The sequence below is a fragment of the Protomyctophum parallelum genome (assembly GCF_964188405.1).
Source record: "Protomyctophum parallelum genome assembly, chromosome: 21".
NCBI lineage: Eukaryota > Metazoa > Chordata > Actinopteri > Myctophiformes > Myctophidae > Protomyctophum > Protomyctophum parallelum.
This window is the reverse complement of record NC_139713.1, coordinates 4,120,788-4,139,928: the sequence shown is the minus strand read 5'-3', so window position 1 is coordinate 4,139,928 and position 19,141 is coordinate 4,120,788. Positions and strand designations below refer to the sequence as shown.

At 45.9% G+C, this 19,141-nt stretch overlaps 2 protein-coding genes across 2 annotated transcripts; one reads left to right on the top strand and one right to left on the bottom strand.

Annotated features, from left to right (window-relative positions):
- Positions 1-1,808: 1,808 nt before the first annotated feature.
- Positions 1,809-3,595, bottom strand: LOC310878602 (dual specificity tyrosine-phosphorylation-regulated kinase 2-like; the record flags this gene model as incomplete). Its single annotated transcript, XM_083792955.1, has 1 exon — positions 1,809-3,595. The coding sequence occupies exon 1, from the start codon at positions 3,555-3,557 to the stop codon at positions 1,809-1,811; it is 1,749 nt and encodes a 582-aa protein (XP_083649081.1). The 5' UTR covers positions 3,558-3,595.
- A 3,757-nt stretch (positions 3,596-7,352) lies between these two features.
- On the top strand, positions 7,353-11,374 carry LOC310878601 (uncharacterized protein; the record flags this gene model as incomplete). The annotated part of the gene is made up of 3 exons (XM_083792954.1): positions 7,353-7,949; positions 9,594-9,728; positions 11,342-11,374. 3 exons carry the CDS (start codon positions 7,353-7,355, stop codon positions 11,372-11,374), a joined length of 765 nt encoding a protein of 254 aa, XP_083649080.1.
- Between the last annotated feature and the right edge of the window lie 7,767 nt (positions 11,375-19,141).

Here is a 19,141-nt window from a genome sequence, read left to right as displayed (position 1 = left end):
GCGGCAAGAACCTGGGCTACGACGACGAGGACGCCCACTACATCAACGTCCCGCACGAACACCTGGCCTACCGCTACGAGTTCCTCAAGGTGATCGGCAAGGGCAGCTTCAGCCAGGTGGCCAAGGTGTTCGACCACAAGCTGCAGCAGCACGTGGCCCTGAAGATGGTGCGTAGTACCTTCCACCGGCAGGCGCAGGAGGAGATCCTCATCCTGGAGTTCCTGCGCAAGCAGGACCACGGCGGCGCCATGAACGCGGTGCGCCTGCTGGAGACCTTCGTGTTCCGCAACCACATCTGCATGACGTTCGAGCTGCTGAGCATGAACCTCTACGAGCTCATCAAGTCGGTCAAGTTCCAGGGCTTCAGCCTGCCGGTGGTCAAGAAGTTCGCCCTCTCCATCCTGCAGTGTCTGGAGGCGCCGAGGAACAAATAGAGCAGACATGTATTATTTAAGACTACTGATGAGCGTCAGTGAATGGGATGTGATGCCGCATGCTGCCCATTCTCACCATGGCCGGGTGCAGACGCAGATCTCTCTAGGCTCGGTGTTGAATGCCGAGCTATAGTTCACTCACAGCATTCACACACAACAGTTCCGGATATTGTCTTTTGATGATGTGTAAATTTGCAATGTGTCCAGCGTGGCAGACAACAAGGAACAAACGAAGTCCCTCTAAGCATTTTCTGACATCTTAAACCTGAACATGAACAACAGCTTGATCGAGAGAATGAAAACATCAACTCTCGAACCAGCTGGTAAAGCTGGCAAACTGCTCTGAAGATGCCGTCCCGGACCCCGTAATAAGGGTGTAAGGGTGTAAGGGTAATAAGGGCCCAAATGTCCACCACAGCGTAAGTAGATCGAAAACACTCAATGAAAACAAAAACGCTTAAACATTCTCCTAAAAAAACGCTTTCATTCCCCCCTCGAGTTGAAAATCTTTCAACTTACGGCGCGACCTCTTCACCTATTCTACAATGTGTAACGCACCATAAGTGAGAGCACGGTGGTCAGAAGAAAGTTCTCCAACTTACTGTGCCCGGAATGTGAATGCGTACAGCACAGAATATAGGCTCAGTGCCTCGTCACACATGCTGGTATTTCCAGCAGAACGTCAATACGGAACACTTCCATTGAACACAATTAAAAACCGGAAGAAATTATTCTGTGAGCAGTCACTAAGTTTGCCTATCATATACGTGGGCACCTATTAATGTGTCAAAACATGATTGATGAGGATGTACATTAAGAGTTCAATAAACAAAACAAAAAAACTGCCATTGTTTCAAGTCTCCCTCTTCTGTATCCATCTCAACTCAAACTTTATTTGAGCATGATCGTCCAAAGTCAGATAAATTATTGAACAGCAAAAGACAAAGAAAATTAATGCTATGATGAATGAAGTACACAAAGAAAGGATAGCAGTTCACACAGGGCCACAGATATACACTGGATTAGAGTTATAGGCCAAGGGGAAAAAATAAGTATTTAAATCCAATAGTGACTACAGCACCACGATTATGAAGGGGGTAAGCTATTCCACAGCCTAGGGGGAAGGGGGGGTCATCTGAAATAAAGTAAATAATGGTTGCACTTCTGAAGTCCTTTGACAGATTAGCACCTAGATAAAAATGTGCATCACCCATTCACATGCTGACTGTGGATGCAACCGTGCAAGGCACCGCCTGCTCATCACGGACACACTGGTCTTGCAGTTAGCCCAAGACACCGACTGATCTTGCCATGGAAAAGCCAGGGGCATCAATGGGGGAAAACCCTCCGGTTGCCAGGCTATTGCTTTTTACCTTACCTCCTGAGACACTGCCGCCCAAAGTATTCTGCCTTCTTGCTCTCCTCGCCTTCATCACGCCGACGTTTATTCATAGACCAGAGAGGACGAGTGTCACACTGCGACATGGGGACCATACTATTGCCCTCCTCCCACTGAACGGAGGGGGTTACCTGGGGCTTGAATAAGCAGGGGGTGCCTTGATGCTCAGGGAACCTCTTCACCATGGGGGCCCCCAGGCTCTTGTTGGCCCCTGCGGGCTGCAGGGGCTTGGGCACTTGTTGGTGGTACAGCCAGGGGTGCCTGAGCGCTTGGCTGGGCGTGAGGCGCCTCGAGGGGTCCCAGTCCAGACACCTCTTTATGAAGTCAATAAAGGTGGGGTCCTCACAGCCCTTGAGTGCAACGCTCCAGTCCTTGCTTGCCGGGGGGCCTCTCGTCTTGCCCAGGCGGGAGCGGGACCCCGCGAACACGGTGTTGCCCGTGGGCAGCGTGGTGACGCTGCAGTAGCGCGGATGGCCCTTGGAGTTGATGAAGTTCTTGGCCCGCTTGGCCTGCTCCAGGACCTTCTGCGGAGGCATGCCCAGCAGCTCCATGACGCAGGCCAGCTGGTCGCCTTCGTCCTCGCCGGGGAACAGAGGGTAGCCCGTCAGCAGCTCGGCCAGGATGCAGCCGAAGCTCCACATGTCGATGGGCAGGCCGTAGCGCGAGCCCAGGATCACCTCCGGGGCGCGGTAGTAACGAGACTGGATGTACGTGTAGACCGGCTGGTTCTCGAAGCAGCTGGAGCCAAAGTCGATCACCTTGACGCCGCTGTGTCCCTGCTGCTTGAGCTGGATGTTGTCGGGCTTCAGGTCACAGTGGATGATCCGGTGTCTGGTCAGCGCCTCCAGACACTGCAGGATGGAGAGGGCGAACTTCTTGACCACCGGCAGGCTGAAGCCCTGGAACTTGACCGACTTGATGAGCTCGTAGAGGTTCATGCTCAGCAGCTCGAACGTCATGCAGATGTGGTTGCGGAACACGAAGGTCTCCAGCAGGCGCACCGCGTTCATGGCGCCGCCGTGGTCCTGCTTGCGCAGGTACTCCAGGATGCGGATCTCCTCCTGCGCCTGCCGGTGGAAGTGCTTCTTGTTGCGCACCATCTTCAGGGCCACGTACTGGTGCATCTTGTGGTCGTACACCTTGGCCACCTGGCTGAAGCTGCCCTTGCCGATCACCTTGAGGAACTCGTAGCGGTAGGCCAGGTGGTCGTGCGTGACGTGGACGTAGTGGGCGTCCTCGTCGTCGTAGCCGCAGTTGTTGCTTCCGCCGGCGGCGGCGGCGGACGTGGGCCTCTTCTTGGCGTCGATGCCCAGGAAGTAGACGTTGGGGTAGGACTGCACCTCCGCCTGCTCCAGGGGAGTCAGCTGGGAGCGGAAGCGCCTCAGGGCCTGCTCGGGAGTCAGAGGATTGGCGTGCTTGTGGACAGTGACGCCCATGCGCGCGCCGCCGCCGCCGCCGCCTCCATTCCCAGTTCCCTGGGAGCCGGACGAGTCGCCGCCGCTGGAGCCCTTGCTGTAGCCGGCGCTACCGTCTCTGCTGGACTCCTTGGACTGGCTGGACACGACGGGCGCGGGCTTGCCCTGCGACTGACCAATGGTGCCGGTGATCTGGACGCTGGTTGCTGTGGTAACGGGCTTGGCGTTGTGGTTGTGGTTGTAACTGTGGTCTACGTATACGTGCTTCAACTTCAGCTGAGCACCTTGCACCAGGACCTGATCCCTCATAATGCGCTTAACGGTTCACCACAATGCGTGTCGCGGAGACACACACGCTTGTATCTGCGTCCTCTCCCAGGACGGGGTCTGTTCTCATGTATAAAGGCCGTGACGTCAGAACGCTGATGACGCCGCCTGCCCCGGATCCGTGCGATTGGCCGAGAGCAGGTGGGCCAAGTTGACTCAGCCTATAGGCCTAAATGCCGTCTAGGCCTTATAGGCTGAGTCAACTTGGCCCCCGCTCTCGGCCAATCACGAGGATTCTGTTAAGAATCGCCATGTGACTCCCATTGGAAAAGCATTGAGGCGGCCATCAAACACAGGCAGAGCACCGAACATGTGTTCTTTATGTGTGAATGAGGCCCTACTCAGCTGTGTGCGTTTCAGTCAATATGAAATTGCCTTTTTCTGGGTTGTGGATATTAGTTTAACACTTTGAAAACAGGGCCGTGCAGAGAGCACTGAGGGGGCAGGGGCTAGAAAGAGACTAGAAAGAGACTAGAAAGGCACAATTCTGGGAAATTACAAGTGTGGTTGCACCGACAATGTCAAGCTTTGAGTCACAGGGACCCCAAAAAGTTTAAAATTAATAGTCCGGCTGCCTTCCACACTAATTAAATGTGCATTGATTAATATCAAATAGAAACATTTCTGCCAGATTACCAATCCAGGCTACAAATAAGTTACTAAATTGGAACACCATTGACAATGAACAGCCCGCTTTGAGTGTTTGTATAAACTGATTGATTGAGTGAGTGATTGATTGATTTAATTATTTATTAACAGTTTGCAGAATGATAGTATACGTTTCAAGCACAAACTCAATACAATGGCTGGCGTAGCCGTGTGGGCACCGTGGCTGCTAATCCAGTCTGGCAGTGTGCCGTGGGTTCGACTCCCGATCGCGACAGCCTTTACTGCGTGTCACCCCCCCCCCCCCCCCCCATATCTATCTACCCATTTCCTGTCAGCCTACTGTATACCTATCCCTCTATTAAAAAAATAAATAAAATAAAGGCGAGAGCCACAAAAAAGAACAGCTTGTGTGCCCAAGACGTCCTTGGAATTCCCCGTATGGGGTGCCCGGCCAAGACGTCTGTGGAATGTAAAACGTGGGTACCCTGGGTTTATTTTTTTTAAGTTTTGTGTGGGCACACAATGTTTAACACATTCTGACCTGAGATCAGATTCATACGAGGTTTCCACTGGACACACACTGAGCTTGTAGATCTGCTATTTTTCAATAGCTAAAGCACGACATGATGCTAACACCAAAATGGGTTCCCGTTCAGAATGGGTTAACTGTGAGTGGACGACACGACACCATGAAGCATAAATTACACTTGTTTACAAGAGGGTCCACCTTGTTCAATTCATCAAAACATTTAGAGACGTATACAAATGTACACTTACTGTATACAAGCCAAAGAACAGAACATAAACATTGTGTAAACACAAACACTTGAAGATGAAGGTGAGAGGATGTAAATTGTGATTGGCCGGAACTGGATAATGTATGATGATGTACGATAAGAGCGCCCCTCACTTCACACGGGTGTGATTATTTTACTCGTGTTCTGTGGTGAAGACAGCAGTGATGCTCGCACACCAACATAACAAAAGGAACATCCACAGGTTTGACAGACTGAGGATGTTTTAATGCATCTGCATCTGTCCCCCGCGACCCGAATACGGATAAGCGGTTGAAGATGGATGGATGGATGGATGGATGGATGGATGTTCCCCATGTCCTTCATGACTTGAACCGCAGCATTTTTAAACTATATTTTTGTGAGTAAGATTAGGGTAAATATACAGAGGCACCGGTCTTCAACCTTTTTAGCAGGTCAAGGACCCCCCCCCCCCCCCCCCGAGCTGAGACAGAGAGAGATGAAGCAGGGACCCCCACTACGTATAACATTGTGTTGCAGTCAGATGAAACATTGTCATAGATTTCAGATACTTTATTTTTGAGGGGCCTACGTCCAGCACGAGGCGCTGTGAGTTTGAGCTTGTATAGATCTACCGTTTCCGGCTAATGTTCCCCCGCCACAAAAAGTTGAAAACCTAACTGAACTATAGGGGGGTTTAACGGGTTAATGTTGTCGCCAGCAGGCCTGGAACTTGGTCTTTATAGCCGGGGCAAAAGGGCACTTAGCCTTTGGTCTTGTCTTGTAAACGTTTTGAGGGCACAAAGGGACAGGATTTAGGCCATCCGTCATCCATCTTCAATGGCTTATCTGTAGTCGGCTGCACCATGCAGCTCCACCAGAGAGCTCCACACCATCCCTCTCCAGAGCAAGATCGTTGGCTGCCCTCTCCACCACACTGGAAGAACTACACGGAGACCGCTGTCATGAAAAGAACTCTGAACATTATGAAAGACACTTCCCACACCCCGCTCACTCACTGTTTGAACTGTTGCCATCAGGCAGGGTTCCGTGTCATTATAGTCAGAAGGTTCATTGTTCCGAAATTACTATCCCTATCTCTAACCCTAACCTAAACCTAACCGCAAGCACGGGAGCAAACCTAAACCTAACCGCAAGCACGGGAGCAAACCTAAACCTAACCGCAAGCACGGGAGCAGTGCATGTTCGGACTAACGGGACTTCGGATCTATGGGTAGTTCCCATCAGGCAGACGGTACAGAGTGATCAAGTCAAAGACCAACAGATTCAGTAACAGCTTCTATCCCACAGCGGTATAGTTGCACTCAATGCTGCTAAAAAAAATGATCTGTTGCTGCGACACATTTTAGTTTTCTCTGCTATATCTTAAGGGTTTGTTGTGCGATAACAGCTAAAATGTTTGTGCATTTAGTGCTACAGGGGTTGTGCAATATAACAAGAAGTCATGTGTGTTTTGTTTTAGCTTGTATGTTGTTTTGTGATATGATGCACTGATTGGTTGGCACTTTTAATTTCGTTGTACACGTTGCAATGACAAATAAAGATCTATCTATCTATCTAACATTAGTGACTTCCCCTGGGGGGGATCCCGAGGCGTTGTGAGTCTTGTCAGCTCTGTTGTCGGATTCCTCTCTTTTTTCCAGTTTTATTTTGGTCATATAGCATAAACATTACATGCATTCATTTCGTCATATTGTTTTTGAGAGACCAAAGGGGTGGGGGGGGGGGGGATAAAACTAACAGAAGAGAGAAAAAGAAAACTAAAAACAAAGGACAAAAAGGAAATAAATTGACCGGAAACATTTTGATTCATATAACATAATACAGAACTGGGCCGGAATACATTTGTGATCAAATGAAAAACACTGCTATACTATATATATTAAGTCCACTGAAATGATTAATTTAATGTTTGTTTTAAGTTAAGGAATGATTTATTTAAGTTATAACTACCTGTAGCCTACTACACTAATACTGTACTTGGTTTGTTTACCGTTGAGTGAGAGCACTGTTGCACATCAGGCTAATGTAATCATCTGAGGACCTTGGACTTCTAGGCCTGATACCAACGTTGTTCTCATGTTGCAGAAGAAGTGGAAAAGGGCTGGTATGTCTGTGGTCACCGTTGTCTTACTCCACCCCCCCAAAACCCGCTATACCCCATCTGGAACCACTCATGGAACCAAGTTATAACAGACGGCACAACCTCCTCCTCCTCGCTTGTGGCATTTAGTCGCTGGATGTCAATCCAGACAGATTGCAGTCAGTCGCAGAAAGCATAGTCTATATACAGATGAGCTATATAGCCAGGCATATAGAGGCTTCATAATCTCTCCATTGAGGCGATCGAGGCATCATTTATTTTCCTTTTTAGTTTCTATACTTTAACAGAATGGCATCCCAAAAAGGAGCAGTGGAACCGATTCCCAAGCCGAGCGTCAAGGCCGTCAAGGCCAAAGCAGAGAAGGCGAAGAAAGACACCAGAGAAGATCTGTTGGAGAAGCTGGTGGACGAGCTGACGCAGAGTCCCGTGGCGGCCAACGTGTTGTTCAGCTTCGTCCTCATGGCCATCGAGAGGCTGCTGGCGATGCAGTTCGAGTGTCCCTGCAAGAGCGCGGAGAGGAACAGACTGTCCGCGTCTTTCTTCTTCCTCGTGCCCGCCTTCCTCGCCTTCCTCCTGATGCTGGTGGTGAAGATCCGGAAGTGCATGTGCTGCGACCCGGCGTCCGTCTTCCGCAACCTCATCACCAGCCTGGTCCCCGCCGTCATCTGGCTGGTGCTGCTGTTCCTGGACGGGCGCTACCTGGCGTGCGCCATGACGGACTGGGAGGGGCACTTCGTGGAGATCGACGGCTCGGGGCCGCAGAAGTGGTGCGAGCCCCCCGCGAACGCCACCGTACCATGCTGGAAGAGGAGAGGAGAACACCCCAGGATAGGCACGCGGGAAGAGTGCATGCTGAAGTCGCAAGGGTTCACGGTCACGTCACAGGTAAGGACCTCTCATGTCCTGATAGGACAGTCACAGGTAAGGACCTCTCATGTCCTGATAGAACACGTCACAGGTAAGGACCTCTCATGTCCTGATAGGACAGTCACAGGTAAGGACCTCTCATGTCCTGATAGGACAGTCACAGGTAAGGACCTCTCATGTCCTGATAGGACAGTCACAGGTAAGGACCTCTCATGTCCTGATAGAAACGTCACAGGTAAGGACCTCTCGTGTCCACTCGGTGGCGCGATATGAGCTTGTAGATCTGCTATTTTTAAATAGCTAAAGCATAACATGATGCCGACACCAAAATGGGTCCCCGTTCAGAATGGGTTAAGGATTATGTTCTACTTTAGCTATTGAAAAATAGCAGATCTACAAGCTCTTTTTTTTATTTTATTTTGTTTTTATTATCGTGAAAATGTGGTGCAAATCTTTGAATAGGGGAGGGTATTGAGAACCGGAATTATATGCAGTATATAGAAAAACCCTTTTTACACGTTGCAATGTTGACGCCTTATCAGTTTTATATTGTTTCTATAGTTTGGACAATACAAAAATATTTTTTCTTCCTATTTGCCAGAATGGTATAATGGTTCCACTGTGTGTGTGTGTGTCTCAGTGGGCAGGCATAGGAATAGGCCTCCTGGCTGGTAATGGTTATGGTATGGTTTGGTTATGGTATGGTTAATGGTAATGCTAATGGTTCCACTGTGCATGTGTTTGTGTCCCAGTGGGCAGGCATAGGCCTCCTGGCTGGTAATGGTTATGGTAATGGTATGGTATGGTTATGGTTAATGGTAATGCTAATGGTTCCACTGTGTGTGTGTGTGTGTGTGTGTCAGTGGGCAGGCATAGGCCTCCTGGCTGGTAATGGTTATGGTATGGTTTGGTTATGGTATGGTTAATGGTAATGCTAATGGTTCCACTGTGTGTGTGTGTCCCAGTCATAGACTGTAAAAAATATGGACAAAGCGTTCGCCGGGTCTAACATGAACGTAACATGAAGCCTGTAATAATATGCTAATTCCTGATGTAAGTCGCCATCTTTCTAGATCCGTTTGGTACCAGCTGGCCATTGGCTGGCTCCGTTTTGGACCAGCTGGTCATTGGCTGCCCAGACAACGAGGCGGGACTTCCCCCCTTCTTCTCCGTTGGTTTTTATTTTGACTCGAGTGGGAGGAGAAGACTCTTGAGTGGGAGGGGAATCCCGATCATAGACTGTAACGGTAGCCACGCCCCTCAGAACATACGCGACTTTATGGTCATTTTTTTAATTAATGGGACCATAATTTTCCAAAAAGAATATTATGACATTAGAAATGAGACTTTAAACTAGTGACTGGAAGAAGAAAGTATTCATGACCATGTTTATTAAGGTAATACAGTCTAGGTGAAGTTGGGCCAAAATACATGGGCCTCTATGGAGCTATGGGGCTTTTTGGGTCCAGTCCAGCGCCACAACAGGCCATTATATGAACTACCGATTTCAAATGAGGCTTCACGAAATATCTGGCTGACTGCCCCCCTGGTCCCAGTGGGCAGGCATAGGCCTCCTGGCTGGTAATGGTTATGGTATGGTTTGGTTATGGTATGGTTAATGGTAATGCTAATGGTTCCACTGTGCATGTGTTTGTGTCCCAGTGGGCAGGCATAGGCCTCCTGGCTGGCGTCGGTTTGGCCCTGGTCTTTTACATCCTCGGGAAGCACTTCAGGAAGCACTACAGAGAGGAATACGGAGAACTGATAAAGAACGAGAACGGCAAGTGGATATACAAGGTGGGTATACTGTACCAGTGGTGGAAAAAGTACTCAATTGTTTTACTTAAGTAAAAGTACCAATACTGCAATTTAGAACTACTCCTTTACAAGCAAAAGTACGGAATTGAAAATGTACTTGAGTAAAAGTGCAAAAGTATCGGCATCAAAATGTACTTAAAGTACTACAAGTAAAAGTAATCATATTGCAGAATGTCCCACATTCAAAATGTGTACAAAGTCTATTGAAAATAGCCAAAATGTATTGGGTTGAAGTGGTTAATGTATGTTTTCTAATCAAAATTAGAATCGCCAAAGTAACTAAAGTAACTAAAGTTTTCAAATAATTGTAGTGTAAAGTAAAAGTACAAATGTTGGCTCTGAGATGTAGTGGAGTAGAAGTGAAAGTACTGGAAATTGGAAATACTCAAGTAAAGCACAAATACCTCAAAATTGTACTTAAGTACAGTACTTAAGTAAAAGTACTTTCCACCACAAGCAGAATAATGTTTTTATTTATTCATGGCTATAGGGGTCATTTCATAGGGAACAACGGCTCCATTGTCTGCAGCATCAGCTGAGCTGTGTGTAGTTTCCTGTGATACTACTTTAGTTTTATACATGATATACAGTAGTGCATATATATACAGTACACAGGCAAACGGCGGCCGGCGCCTTCACTTACCCCATTCTGACCTGAGATCAGATTCATACGAGGTTTCCACATGGACACACACTATGGTCTGATTAATGTGGCCCGCAGGTTAACATCAGAATGCTGATATATTATTGATTTGCAAAACAGGACCCGCTTTAATTACTTCTAGGTCTAAATCACTAGCTTAATGTGTATAGTATTAATTATTTAGTAGTATTATGCAGTAGTAATCCTGGTCTCTAAAACTGCCTCCACCTGGCCAGCCAAATAGACACTGTCACACCATAATAGGCTATAGTCAAAGAACAGAACAGGATTTCATCATAAAGGAGGTAAAAAGGGAAAATAAACTTATACAGTGAGGGGGAAAAAGGGGGGGGGGGGGTGGGGGGGATTGCTACAGCTATAAGAACTATTAAAGAATAGAATAGTCTTTTATTTGTCATTGCACACAAAGCATACACTGAGCATACAACGACATTTCTGGGGAGCTACATAAAAACACTAACATATACACGTAACATACAACACAGAGTCAAGTGCATGGTGATATTGAACCCATTCTGACCGGGCACCCATTTTGGTGTCGGCATCATGTTATGCTTTAGCTATTTAAAAATAGCAGATCTACAAGCTCATATCGCGCCACCGAGTGGCGCGATACGAGCTTGTAGGTCTGCTATTTTTGAAAAACCGAAGAACGACTGACATTTTTTTAGAATCCGATCTCAGGTCAGAATGGGTTCATCAGACACAGTGTGTGTCCGGCGGAAACCTCGTATGAATCTGATCTCAGGTCAGAATGGGTTAAAGTGCATGATGGATGAAAAAGGAACCAATATAGAGTCAGAGTGCATGATGCATATAATGAGGGGACAGTCAACGCTCATTTAGTGATCCATGGTTTCGTTTAGCAGTCTGACTGCGTAGGGGAAACTATTAAAGAGCTGTGCTAATATCTTCTGTTTGTCTATAGGTGGAGAAGGAGAAGGAGAAGGTTGAAGTTTAACTATCCCCAGGTGTGTATCCATCTTCTACTCTACCACCTAACCTGCATATTAAAGGTCCTTTCAGATGGGCAGCAATGGAACACCACAGTGTTGTTTTTGGCAGCAAATATTTATTTTAGTTTTAGTCATATAGGCCCTCATTTATCAACCGTGCGTACGCCAAAATATGGGCGCACGCCGAAATTACCGACATTTTCGGCATTTAACATTTCCGGCAAAGCTTGAAATTGAACGTGACAACGTTCAAAACCGCATGTCTGCTCGGGAGCTGGCGTACGCTTTGTCCTCACCTGTTTTTCTGTCCTATAGAACGGCGGAGCAGCATTGTCTGACCAGCTGAGAGGCTGCCAAAGGCATCGAAACATATGTATTCACTCCTAAAATGTTAATATAAAACTGTATGTATATGGGCTACATGTAAAAATAAAAATAAAAAAAAGAAGAAAAGAAAAAAGGAATAGACCTACAAGATGTGTCTTTGTGTCATATGAAATTTGTAGGAGCTTTCCAACTTTACAATTAAAATCGCGCTTGATTTAAGCCATTTAAACAGTGTTTTGCATGAGCGCATGCATGCGAGGATTTGGGCTGTCTGTGCTGGAATAGTTCCATGACGTTGGAAAGTAGCCTATAGTGCAATGCAGCTGCGGAGAGTCCCAACATGCATGGGTAGCCTATATACTGTAGCCTAATCTACAGCAGGCCGATGTCTTTCTGGAGTTACGGTATATGCAATCTCCTCCTCGTTTAATAAACCCGACGCGTCACTCGCATCGGGTTTATGTCGACAAACACTCTTCGTCTTCGTTTTTAGCCGACGTTTCAAAACAACACTGGAACACGCCGTAATAATTCATATTTTCAATGAGAGCCCTGCGTTTAACCCATTCTGACCTGAGATCAGATTCACACGAGGTTTCCACTGGACACACACTGGTCTGACGAACCCATTCTGACCTGAGATCAGATTCAAAAAATGTCAGTCGTTCTTCGATTTTTTTCAAAAATAGCAGACCTACAAGCTCGTATCGCGCCACTCGGTGGCGCGATATGAGCTTGTAGATCTGCTATTTTTCAATAGCTAAAGCAATAAAAGCATAACATGATGCCGACACCAAAATGGGTGCCCGTTCAGAATGGGTTAAGCTGAGGGTCTACAACGCAAGCCTAATTTAAATTTTTCCCGTGAAATTGGCCCGCACGACGTGCTTGTTTCATGCACACGACTGAGCAGACCTGGATTGTGTCGAGCGTCTGCGTCTGAAAGGCCCTTTTGTCAGTAATCGAACCCGCTTCGAAAGGTATCAAGCGATAATTCCTAGTAGGTTATACTTATCGAGCCGATCTTATGGACCTACTGCATGTAGTCTGGGAGCCTACTAGCTACGATTGGCATTGATAAAAAACGAAAACGACGATTATGGTTGGGACAGCACCAGTGTTGTTTTCGTCGACTAAAACTAAGACGAAAAATGTTCGTCGACTACCTTTTTTCACTGACGAAAACTAAATGGAAACTAAATGGAAACTAAGACTAAATATACTGCCAATTTCGTCAACACATAAAAACTAGACTAAAATGTTAGGAAGGGACTAGTGGACAAGAGATCCAGTATAAGTAATTTTACACTTGGTTGCATGCTGAAAATAGCCGATCTACAAGCTCACAACGCGTCGCGTTGCGACGCGTTGTGAGCTTGTAGATCGGCTATTTTCAGCAAGTGTAAAAACACTCATTAAGACGTAATCAAGACCCGCCAAAATACATTTTAGTCGACTAAATCAACTGCAGATTTAGTCGACTAAAATCTTATGACATTTAGTCGACTAAAACTAGACTAACACTAAGACATTTCCAGGTGACTAAAATGTGACTAAAACTAAATGAAGTTTCAGTCCAAAGACTAAATGACTAAACTAAAATAGAAATGAGCTGCCAAAAACAACACTGGACAGTACAGCACCACAGGTCTGATTTTTTTTTACAAAAGTTAAACTAACTCGACGGCAGTATTATTATTATTATTATGACGAAAGCTAAACTGTCATCCCTGTTGTCCAGGTGTGAACCCCGTCTAAGCACCGTGGCAGGACGGTAACAAGAAGACTCGCCCCGTTTCTGTTTTCCTCCCAGAATTTTCCCCAGTGAGGGGTGGGAGAGGCTGGCCAGCAGACGGCTGGACTTTGAATTTCTCTAACTATAAACTTTCATGACAGCAGACAGCCTAAGTACAAATATAATTTATGAAAAGCTACTACAGTGAAGTCTGTTCACAGAAGTTGTTGTAGGATATGTGGGGATTATCTGACGAGGTACCATTTAAGGGGGCAAAACCTTACATATACTAAATAATACTAAATTGTTTATAGGTTCAATATAAGTCAAATAATATAGCCTTTGCACAGGAGTATCTTTTTATATTTTTCCAAAAAGAATACAAACAGCCAATAGCATATTACAAAGTTATCCCCCTCACTGGGGAAAATTCCGGGAGGAAAAACGGGCAAGCACCGGGGCGAGTAGTCCAGTATTCGTCAGGACAGAGCTGCTCTGCAAAGAGAAGACTCCAGGTGTGAACCCCGCCTAAGCACCGTGTCAGGACAGAGCTGCTCTGCAAAGAGAAGACTCCAGGTGTGAACCCCGCCTAAGCACCGTGTCAGGGCAGAGCTGCTCTGCAAAGAGAAGACTCCAGGTGTGAACCCCGCCTAAGCACCGTGTCAGGACGGAGCTGCTCTGCAAAGAGAAGACTCCAGGTGTGAACCCCGTCTAAGCACCGTGTCAGGACAGAGCTGCTCTGCAAAGAGGAGACTCCAGGTGTGAACCCCGCCTAAGCACCGTGTCAGGACAGAGCTGCTCTGCAAAGAGAAGACTCCAGGTGTGAACCCCGCCTAAGCACCGTGTCAGGACAGAGCTGCTCTGCAAAGAGGAGACTCCAGGTGTGAACCCCGCCTAAGCACCGTGTCAGGACAGAGAAGACAGACACCAGGAGGGACTCATGTGTGCTTTTCTCTGGTCCTGATCATAGGCGGAGCTTGAACTTGACGCCAGGGGGTGCGACTGCTTGGCGAGCGACTTTTTAACCTTTATTTTATTATTTTAGCGTTTTTTACAATGCCCTAACCCCTAAAAATGAGTTATTTATTTAGGTAGTACAGCAGTGCACACACATACACACATGCACTACAGCCGTACAGCGAGTCATCATATCATGATAAGAGAGATGATTACAAACAACCGGCATTGACAGGACACTGTAATCCTGGATTCATAGCCAACCCAATTTATTATTGTGAATCTAAGTGTCATTTAAACTGTCTCTGTGTTATTAAAAGAACAGAAGACCTCTTGCCAACCAATTACAGTATCTCAGGGATGTATATTAATAAAGATAATTGGAGTAAAAGTGTTTACTATGTGTCGGTTTCCAGTTCATTCAGTTACAATGTTGACTAGTCGGAGTAGTGTCAATTTGGGGGTAAGTAAGTAGCCTTGCCGAGCCATGAGGCCCATAGGGGCAGGAGCCTATCTGCTGTTTCTGTAGCCATGAGGCCCATAGGGGCAGGAGCCTATCTGCTGTTTCTGTAGCCATGAGGCCCATAGGGGCAGGAGCCTATCTCCTGTTTCTGTAGCCATGAGGCCCATAGGGCAGGAGCCTATCTCCTGTTTCTGTAGCCATGAGGCCCATAGGGGCAGGAGCCTATCTCCTGTTTCTGTAGCCATGAGGCCCATAGGGCAGGAGCCTATCTCCTGTTTCTGTAGCCATGAGGCCCATAGGGGCAGGAGCCTATCTCCTGTTTCTGTAGCCATGAGGCCCATAGGGGCAGGAGCCTATCTCCTGTTTCTGTAGCCATGAGGCCCATAGGGCAGGAGCCTATCTCCTGTTTCTGTAGCCATGAGGCCCATAGGGGCAGGAGCCTATCTCCTGTTTCTGTAGCCATGAGGCCCATAGGGCAGGAGCCTATCTCCTGTTTCTGTAGCCATGAGGCCCATAGGGGCAGGAGCCTATCTCCTGTTTCTGTAGCCATGAGGCCCATAGGGGCAGGAGCCTATCTCCTGTTTCTGTAGCCATGAGGCCCATAGGGCAGGAGCCTAGAGTCTTTGGTATGACCCGGCCAGGAATTGAACCCCGACCTCCCAGTCTCAGGGCGGACACTCTAACCACAAGGCCACTGAGCTGGTTTGGGGGTCCTTGACGTGAAAAGGTTTAGGAACCACTGCAGTTTACACCACAGACTAGAGTCTAGGCCTGCATATATAAACATCACAATAATGAAACAGAGAATTAACTTCACACAGCAATGCTTCATCCTGACTGACTTGTTGCTGCCTTACCAAGGAAGGCACATCAAAGTGAAATGACACTGTACATTATACACATCAATTCCTTCCATCATAATGCTAAGCAGCTAAATAGCTAAGCTAATACCTGCAGAGGAGGAACTCACCTGGGTGTGGTGGTAGGATGATGGCCGGGGGACTTGTCTGTCTGTCTGTCTGTCTGTCTTCACCATGAGCCTGGTAAAACACTGAAGACGCTACTCGATGTAGCCTACATGTGTGTTACATTAACACACATGACTTTATTTTGTAAAGTGTAACAAACGTGTGTATGTATGTGTGTGTGTGTGTGTGTGTGTGTGTGTGTGTGTGTGTGTGTGACTGTGTGTGTGTGTGTGTGTGTGTGTGTGTGTGTGGGGGGGGGGGGGGCACCAGAGAGAGAGAGGAGACTAGATAGAGAGGAGGGGGGAGTTCTGAGTCCAAAATCCAAACACACCTGCCAAGCCTACTATACTACTACTCACACTACTAGCATTAGGAGTCCAACTACTGGTTCTCATTCTCAACATTGAGCAGCAGGGGGCGCCAAAAGACCTTGAATAAACTGCAACATAACATGATTTCTGGTTCAAAATACTCCCTTTACTATCTATAAGCTCACTCACAATGCACTGATCTACACAAAATAGGTGAAGAATAAAATATAATCGACTTAAGTGGTCAAATAACTGTAGTGGAGTAAAAAGTACAATATAAAGTGAGTATAAAGTAGGCCTATAGGCCTACTTAATACAAAAAAAAAGAAAGATGGTTCTGTTATGACTTCTCCTCTGCATGCTGTAGTGTTTAGATGGTTCTGTTATGACTTCTCCTCTACATGCTGTAGTGTTTAGATGGTTCTGTTATGACTTCTCCTCTGCATGCTGTAGTGTTTAGATGGTTCTGTTATGACTTCTCCTCTGCATGCTGTAGTGTTTAGATGGTTCTGTTATGACTTCTCCTCTGCATGCTGTAGTGTTTAGATGGTTCTGTTATGACTTCTCCTCTGCATGCTGTAGTGTTTAGATGGTTCTGTTATGACTTCTCCTCTGCATGCTGTAGTGTTTAGATGGTTCTGTTATGACTTCTCCTCTGCATGCTGTAGTGTTTAGATGGTTCTGTTATGACTTCTCCTCTGCATGCTGTAGTGTTTAGATGGTTCTGTTATGACTTCCCCTCTGCATGTTGTAGTGTTTAGATGGTTCTGTTATGACTTCTCCTCTGCATGCTGTAGTGTTTAGATGGTTCTGTTATGACTTCTCCTCTGCATGCTGTAGTGTTTAGATGGTTCTGTTATGACTTCTCCTCTGCATGCTGTAGTATTTAGATGGTTCTGTTATGACTGCATGCTGTAGTGTTTAGATGGTTCTGTTATGACTTCTCCTCTGCATGCTGTAGTGTTTAGATGGTTCTGTTATGACTGCATGCTGTAGTGTTTAGATGGTTCTGTTATGACTGCATGCTGTAGTGTTTAGATGGTTCTGTTATGACTTCTCCTCTGCATGCTGTAGTATTTACTATTTAGATGGTTCTGTTATGACTTCATGTTGTAGTATTTAGATGGTTCTGTTATGACTTCATGTTGTAGTATTTAGATGGTTCTGTTATGACTTCATGTTGTAGTATTATAAAGTACGAATCAGCACTTACTCTAATTTACTCAGCATGGGGGATGAATACTTTTTGATGCCATTGAAGCATTTATATATTTGGCCTCTTTCTGTAGCATGTCTTTCAGAATACTTGTAGACTGCATATTCCTGTTGGCGATGTCACTAAAGGGCCAGTTCAGTATTGTTATGGGGGGGGGGGAAGTACTTTGTTTTAATGATTTAATCATCTATTTATTCATAAACAAAACAAATGACCATAGTCTACATATGACGTAAATGTATTTAAATTTATGATGTCATTTAATGTTTGTGTTGCCACAAATGTACATAATATTTGAGGCACATATGACCGAATTTATCCTTTCATTGTCAATGGCAAAATATGAGACGTGTGGGGACAAAAGCTGTATATAGGAGGGGCTATAGCGCCCCTCCAAACACAAACTACAGTACAGGGATGCTATGCTCGATGGGCAGAGCACTAGTGAACTAGAAAGGTGTAATTCCTGGAAATTGCAAGTGTGGTTTCAATCTCAACACACGCAAGACACACTTGTGTCCTGCAGCGTTGTTTTCGTCGACTAAAACTAAGACGAAAAATGTTCGTCGACTACCTATATTTCACTGACAAAAACAAATGGAAACTAAATGAAAACTAAGCTACGATGACTAAAACTAAGACTAAATATACTGACAATTTCGTCGACAAATAAAAACTAGACTAAAATGTTAGGAAGGGACTATAGTGGACAAGAGATCCAGTATAAGTCATTTTACACTTGGTTGCATGGTTACAAGCTCACAACGCGTCGCAACGCGACGTGTTGTGAGCTTGTAGATCGGCTATATATATCCGATAGCCGATATAGATCGGCTATATATATCCGATAGCCGATATAGATCGGCTATATATATCGGCAAGTGTAAAAACACTCATTACGACGGCACCAAGACCCGCCAAAATACATTTTAGTCGACTAAATCAACTGTAGATTTAGTCGACTAAAATCTTATGACATTTAGTCGACTAAAACTAGACTAACACTAAGACATTCCAGGTGACTAAAATGTGACTAAAACTAAATGAAGTTTCAGTCCAAAGACTACTACCAAAATGGGTGCCCGGTCAGAATGGGATAAATGAACCTGGGTAGACTTCGTACACCATTCACATGTCATAGGAGGAAAATATCAATGGACGAAAGGTGTTCATTGTGATTAGAAATACAGAATAATAGAATTATATAATGGAATATAATGTAGCCAAACCAACACATATACAGCACAAGAGCACATACATGTAATATATAATATATGCAATATGTACAGGAGATTTAACTGCAAAAAAAGAAGAAGAAAAGAACAAAAACAAATGCATGCTATATTATGAACATAACGTCTAAGTTTCAAATTGAAGATATTTGGTTATTGTTTGACGGACGAAACAAATGTTTCCGTTTCCGCTGTAATGTGACTGTGTCAACGAAGGTTGACCATAGCGGAACAAACAACAACAACATTCTTTGTTGATATTCCAATGTTCATATTAGCTCATGATGATGTGGGCGGCGGTGGCTCAGGGGTAGAGTGCCTGGATGGTAACCGTAAGGTTGCCAGTTCGAACCCGGGCTCCCCCAGAGTTACTGTCGAAGTGTCCTTGAGCAAGACACTGAACCCCTAATTGCTCCCGATGTGCTAGTTGGTGCCTTGCATGGTTTCCGCCGCCATCGGTGTATGAATGGGTGAATGTAATGCACAATCTCTGTAAAGCGCCTTGGATAAAGGCGCTATATAAATGCACCATTTACCATTTATGATCAATGAAGTCAAATGGA